At 45.3% G+C, this 18,246-nt stretch overlaps 1 protein-coding gene across 2 annotated transcripts in view; it reads left to right on the top strand.

Annotated features, from left to right (window-relative positions):
• The window catches only part of LAMA4 (laminin subunit alpha 4), a 110,916-nt gene that overhangs the window by 32,464 nt on the left and 60,206 nt on the right, over positions 1–18,246 (top strand). For both annotated transcript variants that reach the window (XM_069974859.1, XM_069974858.1), the window contains exons 5-6: positions 13,957–14,171; positions 18,144–18,244. In XM_069974859.1, the coding sequence (XP_069830960.1) occupies positions 13,957–14,171; positions 18,144–18,244 (316 nt within the window). The remainder of the gene's footprint in view (positions 1–13,956; positions 14,172–18,143; positions 18,245–18,246) is intronic.

The raw sequence follows: 18,246 nt of genomic DNA, 5'->3' as shown, positions 1-18,246 counted from the left end.
TATATATATATATATATATATATATATATATATATATATATATATTGATGCCAGAAACCTGGAGCTCTATATGAGGAAAACAAAGCATTAACCATACTAAAGTTATGTTGAGAAAATAATCAGCACAGAATTTTAAGCATATAAGTGGTATGATGATAAAAGGTGAATATTCTCTTTAAAGAGACTATCAGCAGGTTTATGCTGTCCTATCTAAGGGTAGCATAAACTAGTGACAGAGAACAGAATAATGCATCCCTTACATTGTTCTGTGCAGTTGATTCTGAGATATCCTTCTGAATAACAAGGACTTTGAGTACTGCACACTGGTCCTCTCCATTATGTGTGTGTGTGTGTGCACTTACTAGTCCTGGATATACATGAGCACCAGCACACTCAGCCCAATGACTGCTAATTGGCAGTTGTCTGTCAATACTGTATATAGGCAGACGGCTGTCAATCAACATCTGGAGGGTGGGGGGAGTGGCGCAGCACATAGCCCATTCTCCTGCATATCAGGAGAATGGCAGAACAAAATGATGTAATACACCAATCAGTTAAGGGAAGGGGTGACAATAGGGAAGGGGTGACAATATTACTTTAAGGCAGCATAAACCTTCTGACAGATTCCCTTTAAGGCCTTGTTTACACACCGCCAAAATATCTGAATAACAACCGTTGTTTTAAGATAACAGCCCCAATTTGTCCTTAAATGACAGTCGTGTAATAAAAACAGATGGAATTTCGACAGAGTGTGAACAAACTCTAAACTTGCCTTGGGTGAATTATTAGAGATAACTGACTGATCAGGTCATAGTCCACAGTATGAAGTCATATATTCCCCTCTGCAGCTTGACCACAGCTGGCCAAGCCATTTCTTGCAGCAGCTGTATGCAGCAAACGTATTTATGAAAAGATGTTAATCTTATTGAGGAGGGTAACACTAAAATAATAATTGTATTCAGCTGAATAAGAATGTCCTGTTTGACTTGGACCAAATGAATGGAAAGTCCCTTAGTTTTTGAAACAAAGTGAATGTGCTAGAATTTTGTTAGAATCCAGATGTCTATAATCACACATGTATAGGAGGTAAACAGTAATACCATAGTAACTACTTTGAAGCATGACAGCAAACATTGCACATTAAGAATACCGTCTGCAATAATAGAATAGAATACCGTCTGAGAATAATATTCTGTTTGCAGATTATGCCGATGTAGCATGCTTTACCTCACTGCTTGACATGTTAGGATAACTCGTCCCCACTTCAATATCACAACGTGTTCTAGCTACAATCCTAAATTTAGCATTACAATTACTGGCCTTGTCTTAATCCCTGCTGCATTTGCTATATTGGGATAACATACCTAATAACCATTGCTACGTCTGTAAATGATGGGTCACAGAATACTGAAAAGATGTATGTGCCAGATCGATGTTATTGTAATTAAAGGGGTACTCCAGTAAATTTTAAAAAAAACACAGTTTTCAAAGTTATTCAGATTTGTGAATTATTTTATTTAAAAATCTCAAGTCTTCCAGAACTTATCTACTGCTGTATGTCCTGCAGGAAGTGGTGTATTCTTTCCAGTCTGACACAGTGCTCTCTGCTGCCACCTCTGTCCAAATGAAGAGAGATTTTTATGGGAATTTGCTACTGCTCTGGACAGTTCCTGTCACAGACAGTGGTGGCAGCAGCAGAGGGCACTGTGTCTGATTGGAGAGAATACATCACTTCCTGCAGAACATACAGTAGTTGATAAGTACTAAAAGACTTTAGACTTTTAAATAGAATTAATTTACACATTTGTATAACTTTCTTACATCAGTTGATTTAAAAAAAAAATGCCAGAGTACCCCTTTAATAAATTCCTTAACCCAGCCATAAATTCTAGAAAGATAGTCCCTACTAGAAGTCAGCTGAACATCACATGTATAAAACCATGGGCATTAGCTGAACATCACAGTAAATCTGTGGGTAATAAAAAGAATTGCCATAGCAAAAGATAAAAAAAGGTTCTGTGGTACCCTAAGCCCTTTAAAAATATAGACGGCTGTAAAAAGCCGGATGTCTTTCCAATATACAGTAAGTGGTCTGTAATTGACATACCTGCTTAATCTATTCCAACTGGGTGTAGTTACATGAACAGAAAAATAATCCCGTTCCATTCAATTTCATTATGTTATTTTACATTGTCTAAAATTACATAATAACCACAACACAAACCATTACATTATTGTCCCTGCAACGCCTGAAACCACCTGGATATCCTGTAGCTTCAAGTCAACAATTGATCCCTTTAACCCCTTAAGGTCAAAGCCAATTTTCGTTTTTGCGCTTTTGCTTATTCCATTTTAAGTTTAAAAGTCAACAGCGCTTGCATTTTTTCACCTAGAGACGTATATGAGCGCTTATTTTTTGCTAAACCAATTGTACTTTGTAATGACAGGCATTATTTTTCCATAACATATGCTGCAAAACCGGAAAAAAATCATTTGCGCTGTCAAATTGAAAAAAAAACGAATTTGTTTTGATTTCGGGGAGTTTTCCATTTACGCTGTTCGTCCCATGGTAAAACTGACTTGTTATGCATGTTCCTCAAGTCGTTACGATTACTATGATATATAACATGTATAACTTATATTGTATCGGATGACCTGTAAAAAATTCAAACCGTTGTTAACAAATATACGTTCCTTAAAATCGCTCCATTCCCAGGCTTATAGCGCTTTTATCCTTTGGTCTATGGGGCTGTCTGAGGTGTCAGTTTTTTTGCGCCATGATGTGTTCTTTCTATCGGTACCTTGATTGCGCATATATGACTTTTTGATCACTTTTTATTACATTTTTTCTGGATTTGATGCGACCAAAAATGCGCAATTTTGCACTTTGGAATTTTTTTGCGCTGACGCCATTTACCGTGCGAGATCAGGAATGTGATTAATTAATAGTTCGGGCGATTACGTGTGCGGCGATACTAAATATGTTTATTTATTTGTTTATTTATTAATTTATATTTATAAAATGGGAAAAGGGGGGTGATTTGGACTTTTATTAGGGGAGGGGATTTTTTATTAATAAAAACACTTTTTTACTTTTTTTTTTACATGGACTAGAAGCCCCCCCTGGGGGACTTGTATATAGACAGCACTGATCTCTCATAGAGATCAATGCTGTGTATATACACAGCAAAGATCCATTAGATCGGTCATAGATTACTGTGGCCTGCTGCAGGCCATAGCAATCTATTGCCGAGCCGGGATCAGCGTCATTCCGACGCTGAAGCCCGGCACGGGCAGAAGAACGGATCTCCCCCCCGCGATCGCATCGCGGGGGGGAGATCCGACCCACTAGACACCAGGGATAGTGTGCATAAAGCACTTCAATGCAGCTGTCAGGTTTGACAGCTGCATTGAAGTGCTTAATTACCCGGCGCGGCAACGGGACCCGCGCCGGCTAACAGAGGCACTGCCCGGCTGCACGTGTCAGCCGGGATCAGCGCCGTTCAGATACGTCATGGGTCGCTAAGGGGTTAAGAAGCCTTAGCACATGTCATAAGGTCCATTTACACAGAAAGATTATCTGCCAAAGATTTGAAGCCAAAACCAGGAATGGATATGAAAAGGGGAGAAATCTCAGGCTTTCCTTTATGACCTAATCTCTGGTTACAGTCTGTTTTTGGCTTTGGCTTCAAATCTTTAGCAGATAATCTGGCAGATAATCTTTCTGTGGAAATTGACCCTAAGACTTTCCTAAGCCGGAAACTTGGCTAACTGTAGACAGCTGTTTCGGAGTTGTTGTCCCTCAGCTGTGCCTTTCTCCAGTTGTCCCTCAGCAGTATATCCATCTAAAATTTATCAGCAAAAGTACTACTATCCTAAAATGATTGGGATTCGTTTTTGTAAGTGATAGAAAGGAACAAGCACCTTCACTTAAAGGGAATCTGTCACCAAGACAATGATAATGCCAATCTAATCTAGCACCATCATGTTATAGAACAGAAGGAACTACATAGCTTTGTTAGACAGGATTCAGTATAACTTGTAATATGTTGATTGAAATCCCTGCCCATTCTGTGTTACGGAGTCCAGTGGGCGGTGTCACTCAATGGACTGGACTCCTTAGCATGGAAATATCAGAGATTAAGTTATACCAATACTTTCCTATAAAGATATATATCAATCTGCTCAGCTTCTTCTGCTCTATTACATGATGGCGATATCTTAGGTAGCATTTTCATGGTGGCATGTTCCCTTTAAAGAAATGCTGAAGTAGATATCTGCATCACCCATGTATTGTGATTTCTGCTTGCAGAATGGACAGCTGTATGGTGTCAAGTGAAGCTCATACCTCTATCTGACTGTGTACACACTGATCCTGCATTGTTGGGACACAGCATATGGTCCATTTCACATCTCTGAGGACTATTGAAGGAATATTTATTTAGTATCTAAACAATGGAGTGATCTTTTGTCTAACTATGAGCTGGTGATACCCATGTCCACTCTTTTAAGCCAAGTAATGTAACCTGAGCCATGTCTCCCATTAAACATAACTTCATCACAGTCCATTATAACTGTAACACAATTCCTTTGATTGGAAAGACCATTTAATCCTTGGATTTACAAACTGATTTCTTGACTGGTGGCTGAAAAAAGAACAAAATTTAGTGTTAAAAGTGTTTTCCACTTGTGCTGTAGCTGTAAAGAATGAGTGAAGTCAGAGATTTTCATTTGACTGGGTAGTGTAAGAGAATCCCTACCTATTGCATTTACCTCAACCAATCAGTATTTGGCCAAGACCGCACAATGTTTTGTTTTGGACAGCCGTCACTTTGAGCCTGAATAACGGCTATTTTTTCAAAACAACGGCCTTCAACTAATAACAAAAAAAACGTCCATCCATCGTTTGATAATGACGGTCGTAAATAATGTTTGTTAACATTGTAAAATAACAGCCATTATCTTAAAAACAATGGCCATTATTTTGCATAAAAAAAAGTTGTGTGAACATAGCCTTATAGTGCTTGTGTATGTGACCTCAGAGGTGATTACTTGTCTTCATTTGTAACATGCCCCACTATGCTGAAGTATAAGTGACAGTACATGATTCTACATATATGCACTTAAAACTACAGGTATGCTTACGTCAGCTAAAAAAATGCCTAGATACTCGAGTTTACCATACACATTAGATATTTGTTAGTATGGAAGCCCAAGACTCTTCTGGAACAAAAAGACTGAGTATTTTAAATCCAACTTGAAGCTCAATCCTTCTTTCCTCCTGGCACCCCCTGAAGGGAGAGAGTCAGGGGGCCTCTATAGATGTTAGTCAGCCAGTAGCACCAATTTTTTTATTAATTATATGGAGGGACTTAGGGTCCTATTACACAGGGCAATTATCTCCTCAATCAGGCAAAATCCGGCAGATATCACCCTGTGTTAAAAAGACAATGATCAACCGAGAAGCCGATCAGCTGATCATCGTCTTTCAGCAAGTTTAAAAGTCATCAGCCGGTGGGTATATAAAATAATAAAGTTCTTACTTACCTCTCCAGGCTCCCCCGTTGTCCTCCTCCCTGTTCCCCGCACATCTCAGCTGCCATTGATATTTGCAGCAAGCTTAGCCAATTACTGGCCTCTGTGCTGTCCCTACTCGGACAGTGATTGACTGAGCGGCCAGTCACTGCTGAGACGGTTTCGGAAAAGCCAGCAGTGGCTGCGCTGAACGAGGAACAGGCAGGAGGACATCAGGGGAGCCTGGAAAGATAAGTAAGAACTTTATTATTTTCTATACTCTTTCACCAGCCACCCACCTTGCAATCTCCTAACGATGTCTGTGCAGCCCTTTCTGCATGATTATCGAGCTGCATAATAGACTCATTAGGCAAGTGCCAATCAACAGATCGTGCTCACTTACATAGAAAATTGGGCCATATAATACATCCTATGAACAAAATTTTGTGATAAGCTTCACCAGAGGATGTTTATTTCACCTCTTGAAACGGTATCCCATTTTTTATGGGATAGTGACCAAAGATACATATCCCTAGTATATTAAGATTAAGGTTCAAACAAATTGATCCACACAGATGCAAAGTACGTCATTACAGACAATGAACCATGAAGCAGCCTTATTGTTACTATCTCCGGCAACCTCTAGCTAATAACAGATGTAAGATTCGGTCGTCTGATTTTGCTGTGGTTTTTAGTAGAATTCTTTGTAAACCCTCTTTGAGAACAGAAAAGTTTCTGTAGACGATTGCCCGCAGCACCGCATACATTCTCACAGTCATGCTACATTCAGCAAGCAGTACATAGATCTTTAAGACATAACTTTCTCACTGCTGTCCAGAAACAGAAACGTGTGATGGGAACCATTCTGTTAAACTCAAGAAGCAGCTCATATTTCTAATGCACTAGAGCGACTCTATTACTGATATCAGTGAATATTTACATCTGTGTCAGAAATGGAGGACAACTGATGTATCACAACTTTCCTGTACGTCTGAAATTGATGAAAGGCTAGAAACACACAGGCAGAACCAAATCCAAAGAGTCGGTCAAGTGGGAATAAGTAAAGTGTAGTCCTTTCTTTATATCTGCCATTCCTTTTTCATCTACAACTGTAACCATGTGTGAATCCAGCATAAAGGGTGTTCAGCAACATTCACCTTAAAGGGGTTGTCCAGAAGCAGAAGACTGTGGAAGCCAATGTTGTGGCGACATTGTGCAGTTATTGGACATCGCGTGCTGGGCTGGTTTCGCCTGCATGTGATGATCAGGACATACACCTCCCCCATTCACGTCTACAAAGGTTTACTTCCAAGACATGGAATCACGGGAAATGAGTGCCTTGGAGCAGAGGTTTCAGCCCTCTTTTCTCCCCTATCCTCAGGGTAGGTCATCAATATCATCAGACAGGTGTCAGAAATGCAAGTGAAAGATTACCCCCACTCCCCAAATGCAAATAATATTTTTTTCTTTTGCAGCATACTTTATGGAAAAAATAAGTATGTTATTACAAAGTATGACTGGTTTCGCAAAATGAAGACCTCATATGGTCTCACTTCACTTGTTCCATCCATCGGGAGCATGCAAGCAAAACCTTACCAACATGCAAAGTCCAGTAGATATGGGCAACATCCGGCAGCTATTGGTCATTGCCCACAACATGCTCCTTTCCCCCTTTTGTCTGCGGACGTTATTGGCACAGACAGGCAGAGGGAGTAAGTGGTGCACTGGAGAGCAGAAGAAGTAGGACCTTTCTGCTCTATAGATAACCACTTTAAGGCTAGGAAACAATGTATATTTTTGTAAAAGTACGGTCGTTGTTGCCGATTGCACGAATAATAAATATGAAAATATACGTTACGTTGCCATCTATGGAATCCCGTCTATGGGATATCTAGCGGTGCCACAAAAAACTGACATGTCGATAGCGGCCATAGAGAACCTGTCAGAGCACACAATAAAGTGCGGCTCCAGCCGCATGCTCCATTGTGTGCAGTGGGGCGTTCTGATGCGGGCGCACACTGATGCGCCTGCATCAGAACTCAGTGGCGATAAGGATCATCCGGCCGGTACTGCAGTTGATCTTATCTGACACCGGCCGTTCCGTGACCCGGCCGGCTCACGGAACTCCCGGCGTCACACAATGTGTGAACATAGCCTAAGGCTACAAACCCACTTGGCGGGTCTGCAGCGAGTCTCCTTGCTGCGTTTTTGCAGCGAGACTCGCTGCAGATCCCAGCCCTATACTTTCATTAGCAGAGAACTTTGTCTGCAGCCCTCCCCATTAACCCCCTAGCCGCCGGACATTATACATTACCGGGTCCCCGTTCCTGCTTGCTTCGGGGCTCCCGGTGTCTTCACGGCCCGCCCGGCCAATCAGTGCGCTACGGCAGGGCAGCGCACTAATTGGCCGGGCAGAACGCGCCAGGAGCCGCCGAAGCAGGCAGGAGAGGGGACCTGGTAATGTATATCCTGCCCGCCCCCCCTGCAGCCCCGATCGCCCCCGGCCGCATGATCGCCCCCCGCACCCCCCGGCTGCATGATCGCCCCCCGGCCGCAGGATCGCCCCCCGCACCCCCCGGCAGCACGGGCTGTGGGGGGCGATCGTGCGGCCAGGGGCTGCGGGGGGCGATCGTGCGGCCGGGGGCTGCGGGGGGCGATCGTACGGGCAGGGGGCGATCGGGGCTGCGGGGGGCGATCGTGCGGCCGGGGGCTGCGGGGGGGGCGATCGTACGGCCGGGGGGTGCGGGGGGCGATCATGCGGCCGGGGGGTGTGGGGGGCGATCATGCGGCCGGGGGCTGCAGGGGGCGATCGTACGGCCGGGGGGTGCGGGGGGGCGATCCTGCGGCCTGGGGGTGCGGGGGGCGATCATGCGGCCGGGGGCTGGGGGCGCATGATTGCAGCGCACTGATTGGCCGGGCGGGCCGTGAAGACAGCGGGAGCCCCGAAGCAAGCAGGAACGGGGACCCGGTAATGTATAATATCCGGCGGCTAGGGGGTTAATGGGGAGGGCTGCAGACAAAATCTACATGTACATGTACATCAAAATGTACATCCCTGCTGCGAGTTTCTCTGCTAATGAAAGTATAGGGCCAGGATCTGCAGCGAGTCTCGCTGCAAAAACGCAGCAAGGGGACTCGCTGCAGACCCGCCAAGTGGGTTTGTAGCCTAAAAGTTAAACATCAAAAGGCTGCCTCCAATAGATATCACTGTAGAGCAAATTCTTTTACTTATGGCAGTGAGCTACTTTGCATACTCTATGTCCATGGAGCAGGGGCGAAAATAGAGGGGTGCAAAGGGGGCGGTCGCTCCCAGGCCCACACTGGCGGGGCCCACTGAGGTCTCAGACGCTTAATGCTGTCTGCAAAAGCTATTTCTTTTGCAGACAGCCTTAGCACCTGTGTAGTGGGCCCCTAACACGGCAACAGCACCTGGTAATAGCGGGCCCCCTGCTCGCCAGGGGCCCACTCAGCCATCGGATGCAGTGCCCGGCCAGGGCTGGATCTTCTCCCTGTTCTCTTCACTTCCTCCTCCATGCTTCTTCCTGCTCTGCTGCTGGCCCCTCCCCCACTGTCCGACAGAGCATGGTATGAGGAGGAGAGAGCTGGAGGGATCCTGTCATCTATGGCTGCCAGGGACTGAGAAGAAGTGCAGCAGCAGCTGTAGGTGGTCATCATCAGTGTCTGTGGTGCTGGAAGTTGTCAGGTACAGAGTGAGGACTGTGTGAGAGGACACACACCACACACACAGCAGCCATTTATAGATATAGCAGTGGCCAAATGACCAGGAGTAGGTAGGTAGATAGATAGATAGAGCTACTCCTGGTCATTCGGTCACTGCTGTATATATAACAGTGTATATATATAAATGGCTCCCCCTGGTCAATTGGTCACATATATACAGGGGCGTAACTAGAAATGGCTGGGCCCCATAGCAAACTTTTGATTGGGCCCCCCCCCCCCTCCTCGACCAACCACTATGCCATCAACACACCCAGCTCTACACAGGTTCTATACACCATATAAATTACACTGCAGTTATATTAAGTGACTCACAGGGGACGCCTTCTCTCATTAGAGTTGTTTCCTTTTCATTTTCTTCTCCATCTGTCCTGGGCCATTATAAGAACTCCGAGCCACGAATCCACAGAATCTGCCAGACAGACAAATTAGGCTCTGTGTAGACAGCTTATAGATTGCCCCTTGTTCAGTCCTCCATATAGATGGCCCCATGTGCATCTACTATAGTAGAGATCCCCCTCTGTGTAATCCATTTATAGTAGATGACACCCTCTGTGCATCACCTATATCAGAGGTAGGGAATCTCTGCTCTCCAGGTTCTGCAAAACTACAACTCCCATCATGTATGGACAGTCAAAAATAAAGCTGTAGTTTTGCAATAGCTTGAGAGCCAAGGTTCCCTATCCCTGCCCTACAGTATATGGTCCCCTCTGTGTAGTCCTCTTAGATGACCCCTCTGTGTCAACCCCCCCAGTGTAGTTCCCCTTATAGATGCCCCCTAGTCCCCTTCATAAATGGCCCCTCTGTGTAGTTCCCCTTTTAGATGGCCCACATTCCCCATAAAGGTAGCCCCCAGTGTTGTCCATCCCCGTCCCGCATATAGGTAGCCCCCAGTGTTGTCCATCCCCGTCCCGCATATAGGTAGCCCCCAGTGTTGTCCATCCCCCATATAGGTAGCCCCCAGTGTTGTGCATTCCCATCCCCCATATAGCCCCCAGTATTGTGCATCCCCCCATATAGCCCCCAGTATTGTGCATCCCCCATATAGCCCCCAGTATTGTGCATCCCCCATATAGCCCCCAGTATTGTGCATCCCCCATATAGCCCCCAGTATTGTGCATCCCCCATATAGCCCCCAGTATTGTGCATCCCCCACATAGCCCCCAGTATTGTGCATCCCCCATATAGCCCCCAGTGTTGTCCATCCTTAGCCCCCAGTATTGTGCATCCCCAGCCCCCACATAGCCCCCAGTATTGTGCATCCCCAGCCCCCACATAGCCCCCAGTATTGTGCATCCCCAGCCCCCACATAGCCCCCAGTATTGTGCATCCCCTTCCCCACATAGCCCCCAGTATTGTGCATCCCCAGCCCCCACATAGCCCCCAGTATTGTGCATCCCCAGCCCCCACATAGCCCCCAGTATTGTGCATCCCCTTCCCCACATAGCCCCCAGTATTGTCCATCCCCAGCCCCCACATAGCCCCCAGTATTGTGCATCCCCTTCCCCACATAGCCCCCAGTATTGTGCATCCCCTTCCCCACATAGCCCCCAGTATTGTCCATCCCCAGCCCCCACATAGCCCCCAGTATTGTGCATCCCCTTCCCCACATAGCCCCCAGTATTGTGCATCCCCTTCCCCACATAGCCCCAGTATTGTGCATCCCCATCCCCACATAGCCCCCAGTATTGTGCATCCCCTTCCCCACATAGCCCCCAGTATTGTGCATCCCCTTCCCCACATAGCCCGCAGTGTTGTGCATCCCCTTCCCCACATAGCCCGCAGTGTTGTGCATCCCCTTCCCCACATAGCCCGCAGTGTTGTGCATCCCCTTCCCCACATAGCCCCCAGTATTGTGCATCCCCTTCCCCACATAGCCCGCAGTGTTGCCCCTCTGATAAAAAAAACAAACACATAACTCACCTAACCCCACGCTCCCCCGTCGGTCGCCGGTCTCCTCTTCTCTCTGCCTCCGCCCGATGAGCAGCCCTCTGGTGAAGTCCCGGCAGCGTCATCGCTGAGCGCTCAGTGTGCGTGGCGGCGGCTGGGACTTCCGGTTTGTGTTCTTAGTACCGGAAGTCCCAGCCGCGGCGGCGCACACTGAGCGCTCAGCGATGACGCTGCCGGGACTTCACCAAAGAGCTGCTCATTGGGTGGGACACTCTTGTGATCGCAAGCGGAATGCTTGCTTGCGGTCACAAGAATGATTGACAGGGCGGGAAGCCTATGGCTTCTCGCGCTGTCAGTCAGAACACTGAACACCCGGGAGGCCCGCTCGGCCGCCGGGTGTTGCAAGCGGTCATCTTCGGGGGGCCGAGGCCACGGGCCCCCTGATGTTAGGGGCCCCGTAGCAGCCGCTACGGCGGTAGTTCCGCCCCTGCATATATATATATATATATATATCTCCACCTAGTCATTTGATCACTGCTATATATATATATATATATATATATATATATATATATATATATATATATATAGCTCCTCCTGGTTATTTGGTCCCTGATATATATATATATATATATATATATATATATATATATATATGCAAAAAAGGGGGTCCCTGGAGCCTCAGTTACGAGTCTCAAAACACGGGAATAGCCAGATATCCCATAAGGAAGCCCATTGCCAAGGGGTGCCTCCTAGTGGGGAGAGCACCAAACCACCCTGATACGTAGTCCCTCAGGTCCTCACTCTGTTGCGAGCTTTGGGACCTAAATAGGGAAACACCAGGGAGGCCCCTGTAAGTCAAAGTTTAACTCTGTGGCGAGTATAACGACATAAGACAAGGGTTACCAAGGCAGGCATCCATCCACAGACTGCAGTTTTTTGCATATTTAAATTTTGTATGGGACAATCAATGGAGACTCGTAAATGAGTACTCCATTGGAATTTTTCGCTGTTCTCCCTGAGTTCAGTGATTGTTGTGTTTTGTTTATATATATATATATATATATACACACAAAAAATGTATTCGGCCCTCAGGAAAAGAGGAGAGCAGCTGTGTGCCAGCTAGCAAGCCAGGGGTCCACCAGGCTGTCCGTATATATCTTCAAAAAGTCTGCGGCACTCCAATGATATTGATAAACTGGGCAAAAATGTATTCACATCCCAAATACAAAAGCAGCGATGTTTCTGACCGCAACTGCTTGAAATAGCTTGAAAAAAGACCGCAGTTGTAGTCAGAAATGTCGCTGCTTTTGTATTTGGGATGTGAATACATTTTTGCACAGTTTATCACTATCATTGGAGTGCCGCAGCCTTTTTGAAGATATATACAGCATTGACCTGCAGGAGCCATATATATGTATATATATATCTGCTGGAGGGCCTAAGTGTGTGACACCCTTGCTGTAGTCAGTATAATGGAGGTCACCCAGCTTTCTGGCATTCTGTAGTCAGTATAATGGAGGTCACCCAGCTTTCTGGCATTCTGTAGTCAGTATAATGGAGGTCACCCAGCTTTCTGGCATGAGGTAGTCAGTATGATGGAGGTCACCCAGCTTTCTGGCATCCTGTAGTCAGTATAATGGAGGTCACTCAGCTTTCTGGCATCCTGTAGTCAGTATGACAGAGGTAGTCATGGAGGTCACCCAGTTTTTTGGCATGCTGTAGTCAGTATGATGGAGGTCACCCAGCTTTCTGGCATCCTGTAGTCAGTATGACAGAGGTCACCCAGCTTTCTGGCATGCTGTAGTCAGTATGATGGAGGTCACCCAGCTTTCCCCGCATCTAGTACTTAGTATAATGGAGGTCACCCAGCTTTGCAGCATCTTGTACTCAGTACGATGATTAAGAACAAAAAACATAGTTGCTTTCTTCTAAAACACCGCCACCCCTGCTCTTAGGTTGTGTGTGGTATTACAACTTGACTCCATTCACTTCAGTTGAATACCACACACAAACTGAGGACAAGAGTGGTGCTGTCTGTGGAAGAAGGCAGCTATATTTTTCTAATCTTAAGCACTTTAAATTTTTTTGTGGTTCTATATGTGAAATGTAGAAGCCTCTTACACTGCTCTTTATCCTTATTCACTATGAATAATGTGGAAGAATATTCCCTTTATTATTCAGAAATCCTTGTCACCTGCTGGGTCATGTCGGTTGGGGGCCCACTCAGACTCACTCGCCCCACCTAGGCTGAACCCCTAGCTACGCCCCTGCCATGGAGCATTGCACGACTTGGTGGTCTCTTTAAGGAGACACACTATATCCCCTGTCCCCAGGCTTAGATACTAACTGGCTTTCTCTAGGGACAGCCATGAGCTATAAACTTTGGTTCAGCAGATACAAAAGTACGATAAAAATTCCAGACCACTGTCCTTGATTCCAATGGGTATTTTCACCAAAAATGGACCATGTTGTCACCAGTTACATACAGACATGTTACACGTCACGTCATGTAAAGTTAGCATTTTTAAATGGTGATATATATATATATATATATATATATATATATATACTGTATTTATATGTGTATATATATATATATATACACACAGTATATATATATATATATATATATATATATATGTAGCAAGTACCTGAACCATATACGATAAAACACTGTTAACAAGACCCGTTCAAATGTTACACTAAAATGCTAACTCGATACAGTATTTGCATTTCATTTTACAATGTGATTTACAAGGTGGCTTTAATTGAATGGTTCTGTTTGTTTTGGTTACTTGGTTTTTATTTTAGGTGCGCCCCAGGCTATTATGGCAACCCACTACAGAGAGGCGGCACATGTAAAAAATGTGACTGTAGTGGAAACTCTGATCCTAACTTGATTTTTGAAGACTGCAATGAAGTAACCGGGCAATGCAACAGTTGCTTGCACAACACTACTGGATTTAACTGTGAGCGCTGTGCTCCAGGCTATTATGGAGATGCCAAAGTAGCCAAGAACTGTCAAGGTACTGACCCGAGGCTGCAGAGTCTTTATCGGTGACATTTTTAATTGAGGTTTCTGAGCTGGTAAATCATTAGATCATTATATTAACATTTGTTGTTTGTTAGTAGAGATGAGCGAACTTTTCAAAAGTTTGATTCGGCAGGTTAGCCATACTTTGAAGCAAAGTTCAGGTTCATCCAAACAAGGACCTTAAAGGGGTACTCAAGGCAAAATGTATTTTTAAATATGTTATAACATAAGGAAAGTTAGACAAATTCCTAATATACACTAATTATGGGAAATGCACATTTGTATTGCTATTTCTCTCAATTTAGTAGATCAGTCAGGCTCAGTATCAGTCAGACTCAGTATAAAAAATTGTGATGTCACGTCTCAAGCGTATGTTCCAGCAGGGTCCAGCAGGGGGTGCACTATATGTAGAAGAACAGAAGTCCCAAAATACTAGTGACCACAGTTCTACTGCAGTTTACAGCAGTGCTTTGTTGTTACAATGATGCTGTGCCTGCATCTGTGTTAGGCTGTTCATTTTAGGTGATAAAATGGCATCTCAGCCGCACCCCGACAACACCGCACCCCGACACCAGCCCTAAAGAGGAGAGAGAGGGCCCGGAGACATGCCGCGGTGGTGAAGCAGCACAGGGAAGCAGAGAGGGACGTGCAGGGACGCTGCTGCTGGATGTTCTGGGTGCGTACATCTTTGATGTTACAGGGGATGCAGTGGGGTGAGCGCTCCTGCACAGGACATAAAAGGAGACCAAATTCAGGGGTCCTTAACACCAATCCCGCCTGCGGCCTATTTCTCCTCTGAGACTGGGGCCTCAAGTACAGCAGCAGATCCACCAGGCGCGTCGGAGCTGCAGTCATGGTAACATCAGAGCAGAGGTACGCACCCCGGCACCAGCCCTAAGTAACCTGCCTCTTTGCTTCGAAGAACACCCAGCAGCGGCGTCCCTACATGGAGACATGCCACAGAGGTGAAACAGAGAATGGAATCAGCATGGGGCTGATCGCTGAGGCGCCATTTTATCACCTAAAACGAACAGCCTAACACAGATGCGGGCACAGCACCATTATAACAACAAAGCACTGCTGTAAACCGCAGTAGAACAGTGGTCACTAGTATTTTGGGACATCTGTTCTTCTACATATAGTGCGGCCCCTGCTGGACCCTGCTGGAACATACGCTTGAGACGTGGCGTCACGATTTTTTAGAAACATTGAGCCTGTCTGATCTACTCAATTGAGGGAAATAGCACTTTATGTGCATTTCCCATAATTAGTGTATATACATTTCCTTATGTAAAAACATATTTTAAAATACATTTTGCCCAGAGTACCCCTTTAAATGAACCGCACGAAAACAGGTAAATGATTGCAGGCGTTTAGCCGTGTTTTAGTGAGGTTCAGCAAGTTTCGTTGCTCACTACTTACCTGTCCAAGCGGTGTTCGCCTTCTCCGGTCTTTGGTGTCCCCTGTAGTAGCCTCCAGCCTGCTCAGCCAATCACTGACCATGGCGCTGTCCTGTCTCAATCAGTGATTGGCTGAACAGGCTAGAGATGGCTGGAGACAACGAAGACCTGTAGGAGAACACGGGAGGAGCATGGGCAGTTGAGCATAACCTTTTTTTTTGGATATGAAATTGTGCAGCCGCCTTCTTTACGAATTTGTTACAAATTTTGCAAAAAAGTTTGTAACAAATCTCGTTATATAAGATTTGGTTCACTCATCTCTGTAAGTTTTACATTATGGGAAAGGTGTTCCTTCTGAAAAAGGGGAAGATGTGAGACAAAAGGGCAGGAGAAAATATTAAATGAAACTATAACACAATTGCAGGGTTCTGAAGTTTAACTTGCAGCCTAATGAAAATGATTTCTTAACTCTGACTGTGGCTCTTCATAGTTAGTAGTCATGTGGTCAATGCTTCTAGTAACAAAAAATAATATCCTTAGGTCCCTTTTGGTGACTGTACACATATATTCAAAAATATTACATCTATTATTTACAACATATTTTAAGAATTACCTTCAGGCCATCTTCCCACGTAGTAAGACACCGGCCATTCCATGGACCGACCGGGTCATGGAACGGCCGGTGTCAGAGAAGATCATCCCGGCTGGTACTGCAGTACCAGCCGGATGATCTTCACTGCCGCTGAATTCGGATGCGGGAGCATCAATGTGCACCCACGTCCGAGTTCCCTGCTGCATACAATGTAGCGTGCGGCCGTAGCCGCACGCTCTATTGTGTGCACTGACATGTCTCTTGCGGCTGCTATTCAATGAATAGCTACGGATCCCAGTCGGAGTGTATGCCATGGGGGAAATTTATGAAACATGGTGTAAAGTGAAACTGGCCCAGTTGCCCCTAGCAACCAATCAGATTCCCCCTTTCATTTCTCACAGGTTCTTTGGAAAATAAATGGTGGAATCTGATTGGTTGCTAGGGGCAACTGAGCCAGTTTCACTTTACACCATGTTTGATAAATCTCCCCCCATGTGTATTCACTCTGGCCAGGATCCTATACAATGTGTTTGCTGTATGAATCATGGGAAATTGCAACAACGGCCGTGATTTCTACAACACATACGTTGTGTAAACATAGCTTCATCTTGCGAAAAAAGTTCAATTAACAGAAAAGAGTTTGGTGTATATAGTGTAAATGGGGAAGGGCATGGCGAAGGTGAAAGGAGGAACATTTTAGTACATTTTAAATGCATAGCTATAGAGATGAGCGAACCGGGTTCAGGTTCGAGTCCATCAGAACCCGAACGATCGGTATTTGATTAGCGGTGGCTGCAGAACTTGGATAAAGCTCTAAGGTTGTCTGGAAAACATGGATACAGCCAATGACTATATCCATGATTTCCACATAGCCATAGGGCTTTATCCAACTTCAGCAGCCACTGCTAATCAAATGCCGAAAGTTCGGGTTCGGATGGACTCGAGCATGCTCGAGGTTTGCTCATCTCTACATAGCTACCTTAGGCTATATTCACACATATTATTTTGGTCAATATTTCTGTCAGTATTTTGGTCAGTATTTGTAGCCAAAATCAGGAGTGGAACTAACAAAGAAAAAATTATAATAAAAAATACTGTGTGTGTGAACATAGACTCAGGGGGACATGTATCAAGTGGCGTAGCTTTGTTTTTCGGCGGAAAGTGCAGATTAGCAAATATTTTATTTGCAAAATGGCCGTTTTGAGAATAAAATATTCGCAAATCGGCACTTTCTGCCTCGTACGCCAGGGGGGCGGGGAGGAGGTGTGGAGGGGGAGGAACGGGGGGCGCGGACTCAGAGTCTGCGCGATTTATCATTGCTTTGTGTTAAAGATATGCAGAAAACCTACTCCACCTCTCAGCTGGCGTACAGTAGGTTTCCTGCCATATGCAGCGGCGCGCACAGGATTTATGTAGAGGCAGTCCGCCTCTACATAAATCTCCATAGCGCAGGAGATGGAGCCACTCCATGCAAACAAAGTGAAATCTACGCCAGCCAAGAGCTGGTGTAGGTAAATGTGGCGCACGCAGAGGCTGCGCCCACTCTGCGTGCTGCTGCACCCCCACTCCCCCATCACACCCCCTCCCTGCCCCCATGGTGCGAGCACTCTAGAGAGCCCTCTTGCGCATAAACTATTTGAAAAACAAATGTTTGCAATAGATTTCTGAGCACGTGGGTCCTCTGCGCGATAAAAGGACTGTGCGCCATACAATAAATCTCCCCCATAGTGTTTATCTTCATCTTCTGTCCTGTAATTAAGAAATCTAAGGAAACAGCATCAGGATAGCATCATGAGTTGTTTTCCCTACAGACTGCTAGAATAAGGGACCACAGCTCTCATGCTTTAATGTATTGGTAGAGAATAGCTGACATAAATAATAGATGCATTTTTAATAATCTTTGTCTGTGTTCTTAATTTAATATGTGATTTTGCGCGAACTCGTTATTCATACGACCGTGTTCCCGTTTCAGAATGCAGGTGTTCTAAATGCGGTACAGAATTCTGCAACCACATAACGGGAAAATGTCACTGCAAACCCGGAGTCACTGGAATTACCTGTGATCAGTGTCAGGT

This window comes from Dendropsophus ebraccatus, chromosome 6, assembly GCF_027789765.1.
Source record: "Dendropsophus ebraccatus isolate aDenEbr1 chromosome 6, aDenEbr1.pat, whole genome shotgun sequence".
NCBI classification, from domain to species: domain Eukaryota; kingdom Metazoa; phylum Chordata; class Amphibia; order Anura; family Hylidae; genus Dendropsophus; species Dendropsophus ebraccatus.
Note: the sequence above shows the minus strand (reverse complement) of the source record. Positions and strands in the feature narration are given on the sequence as shown.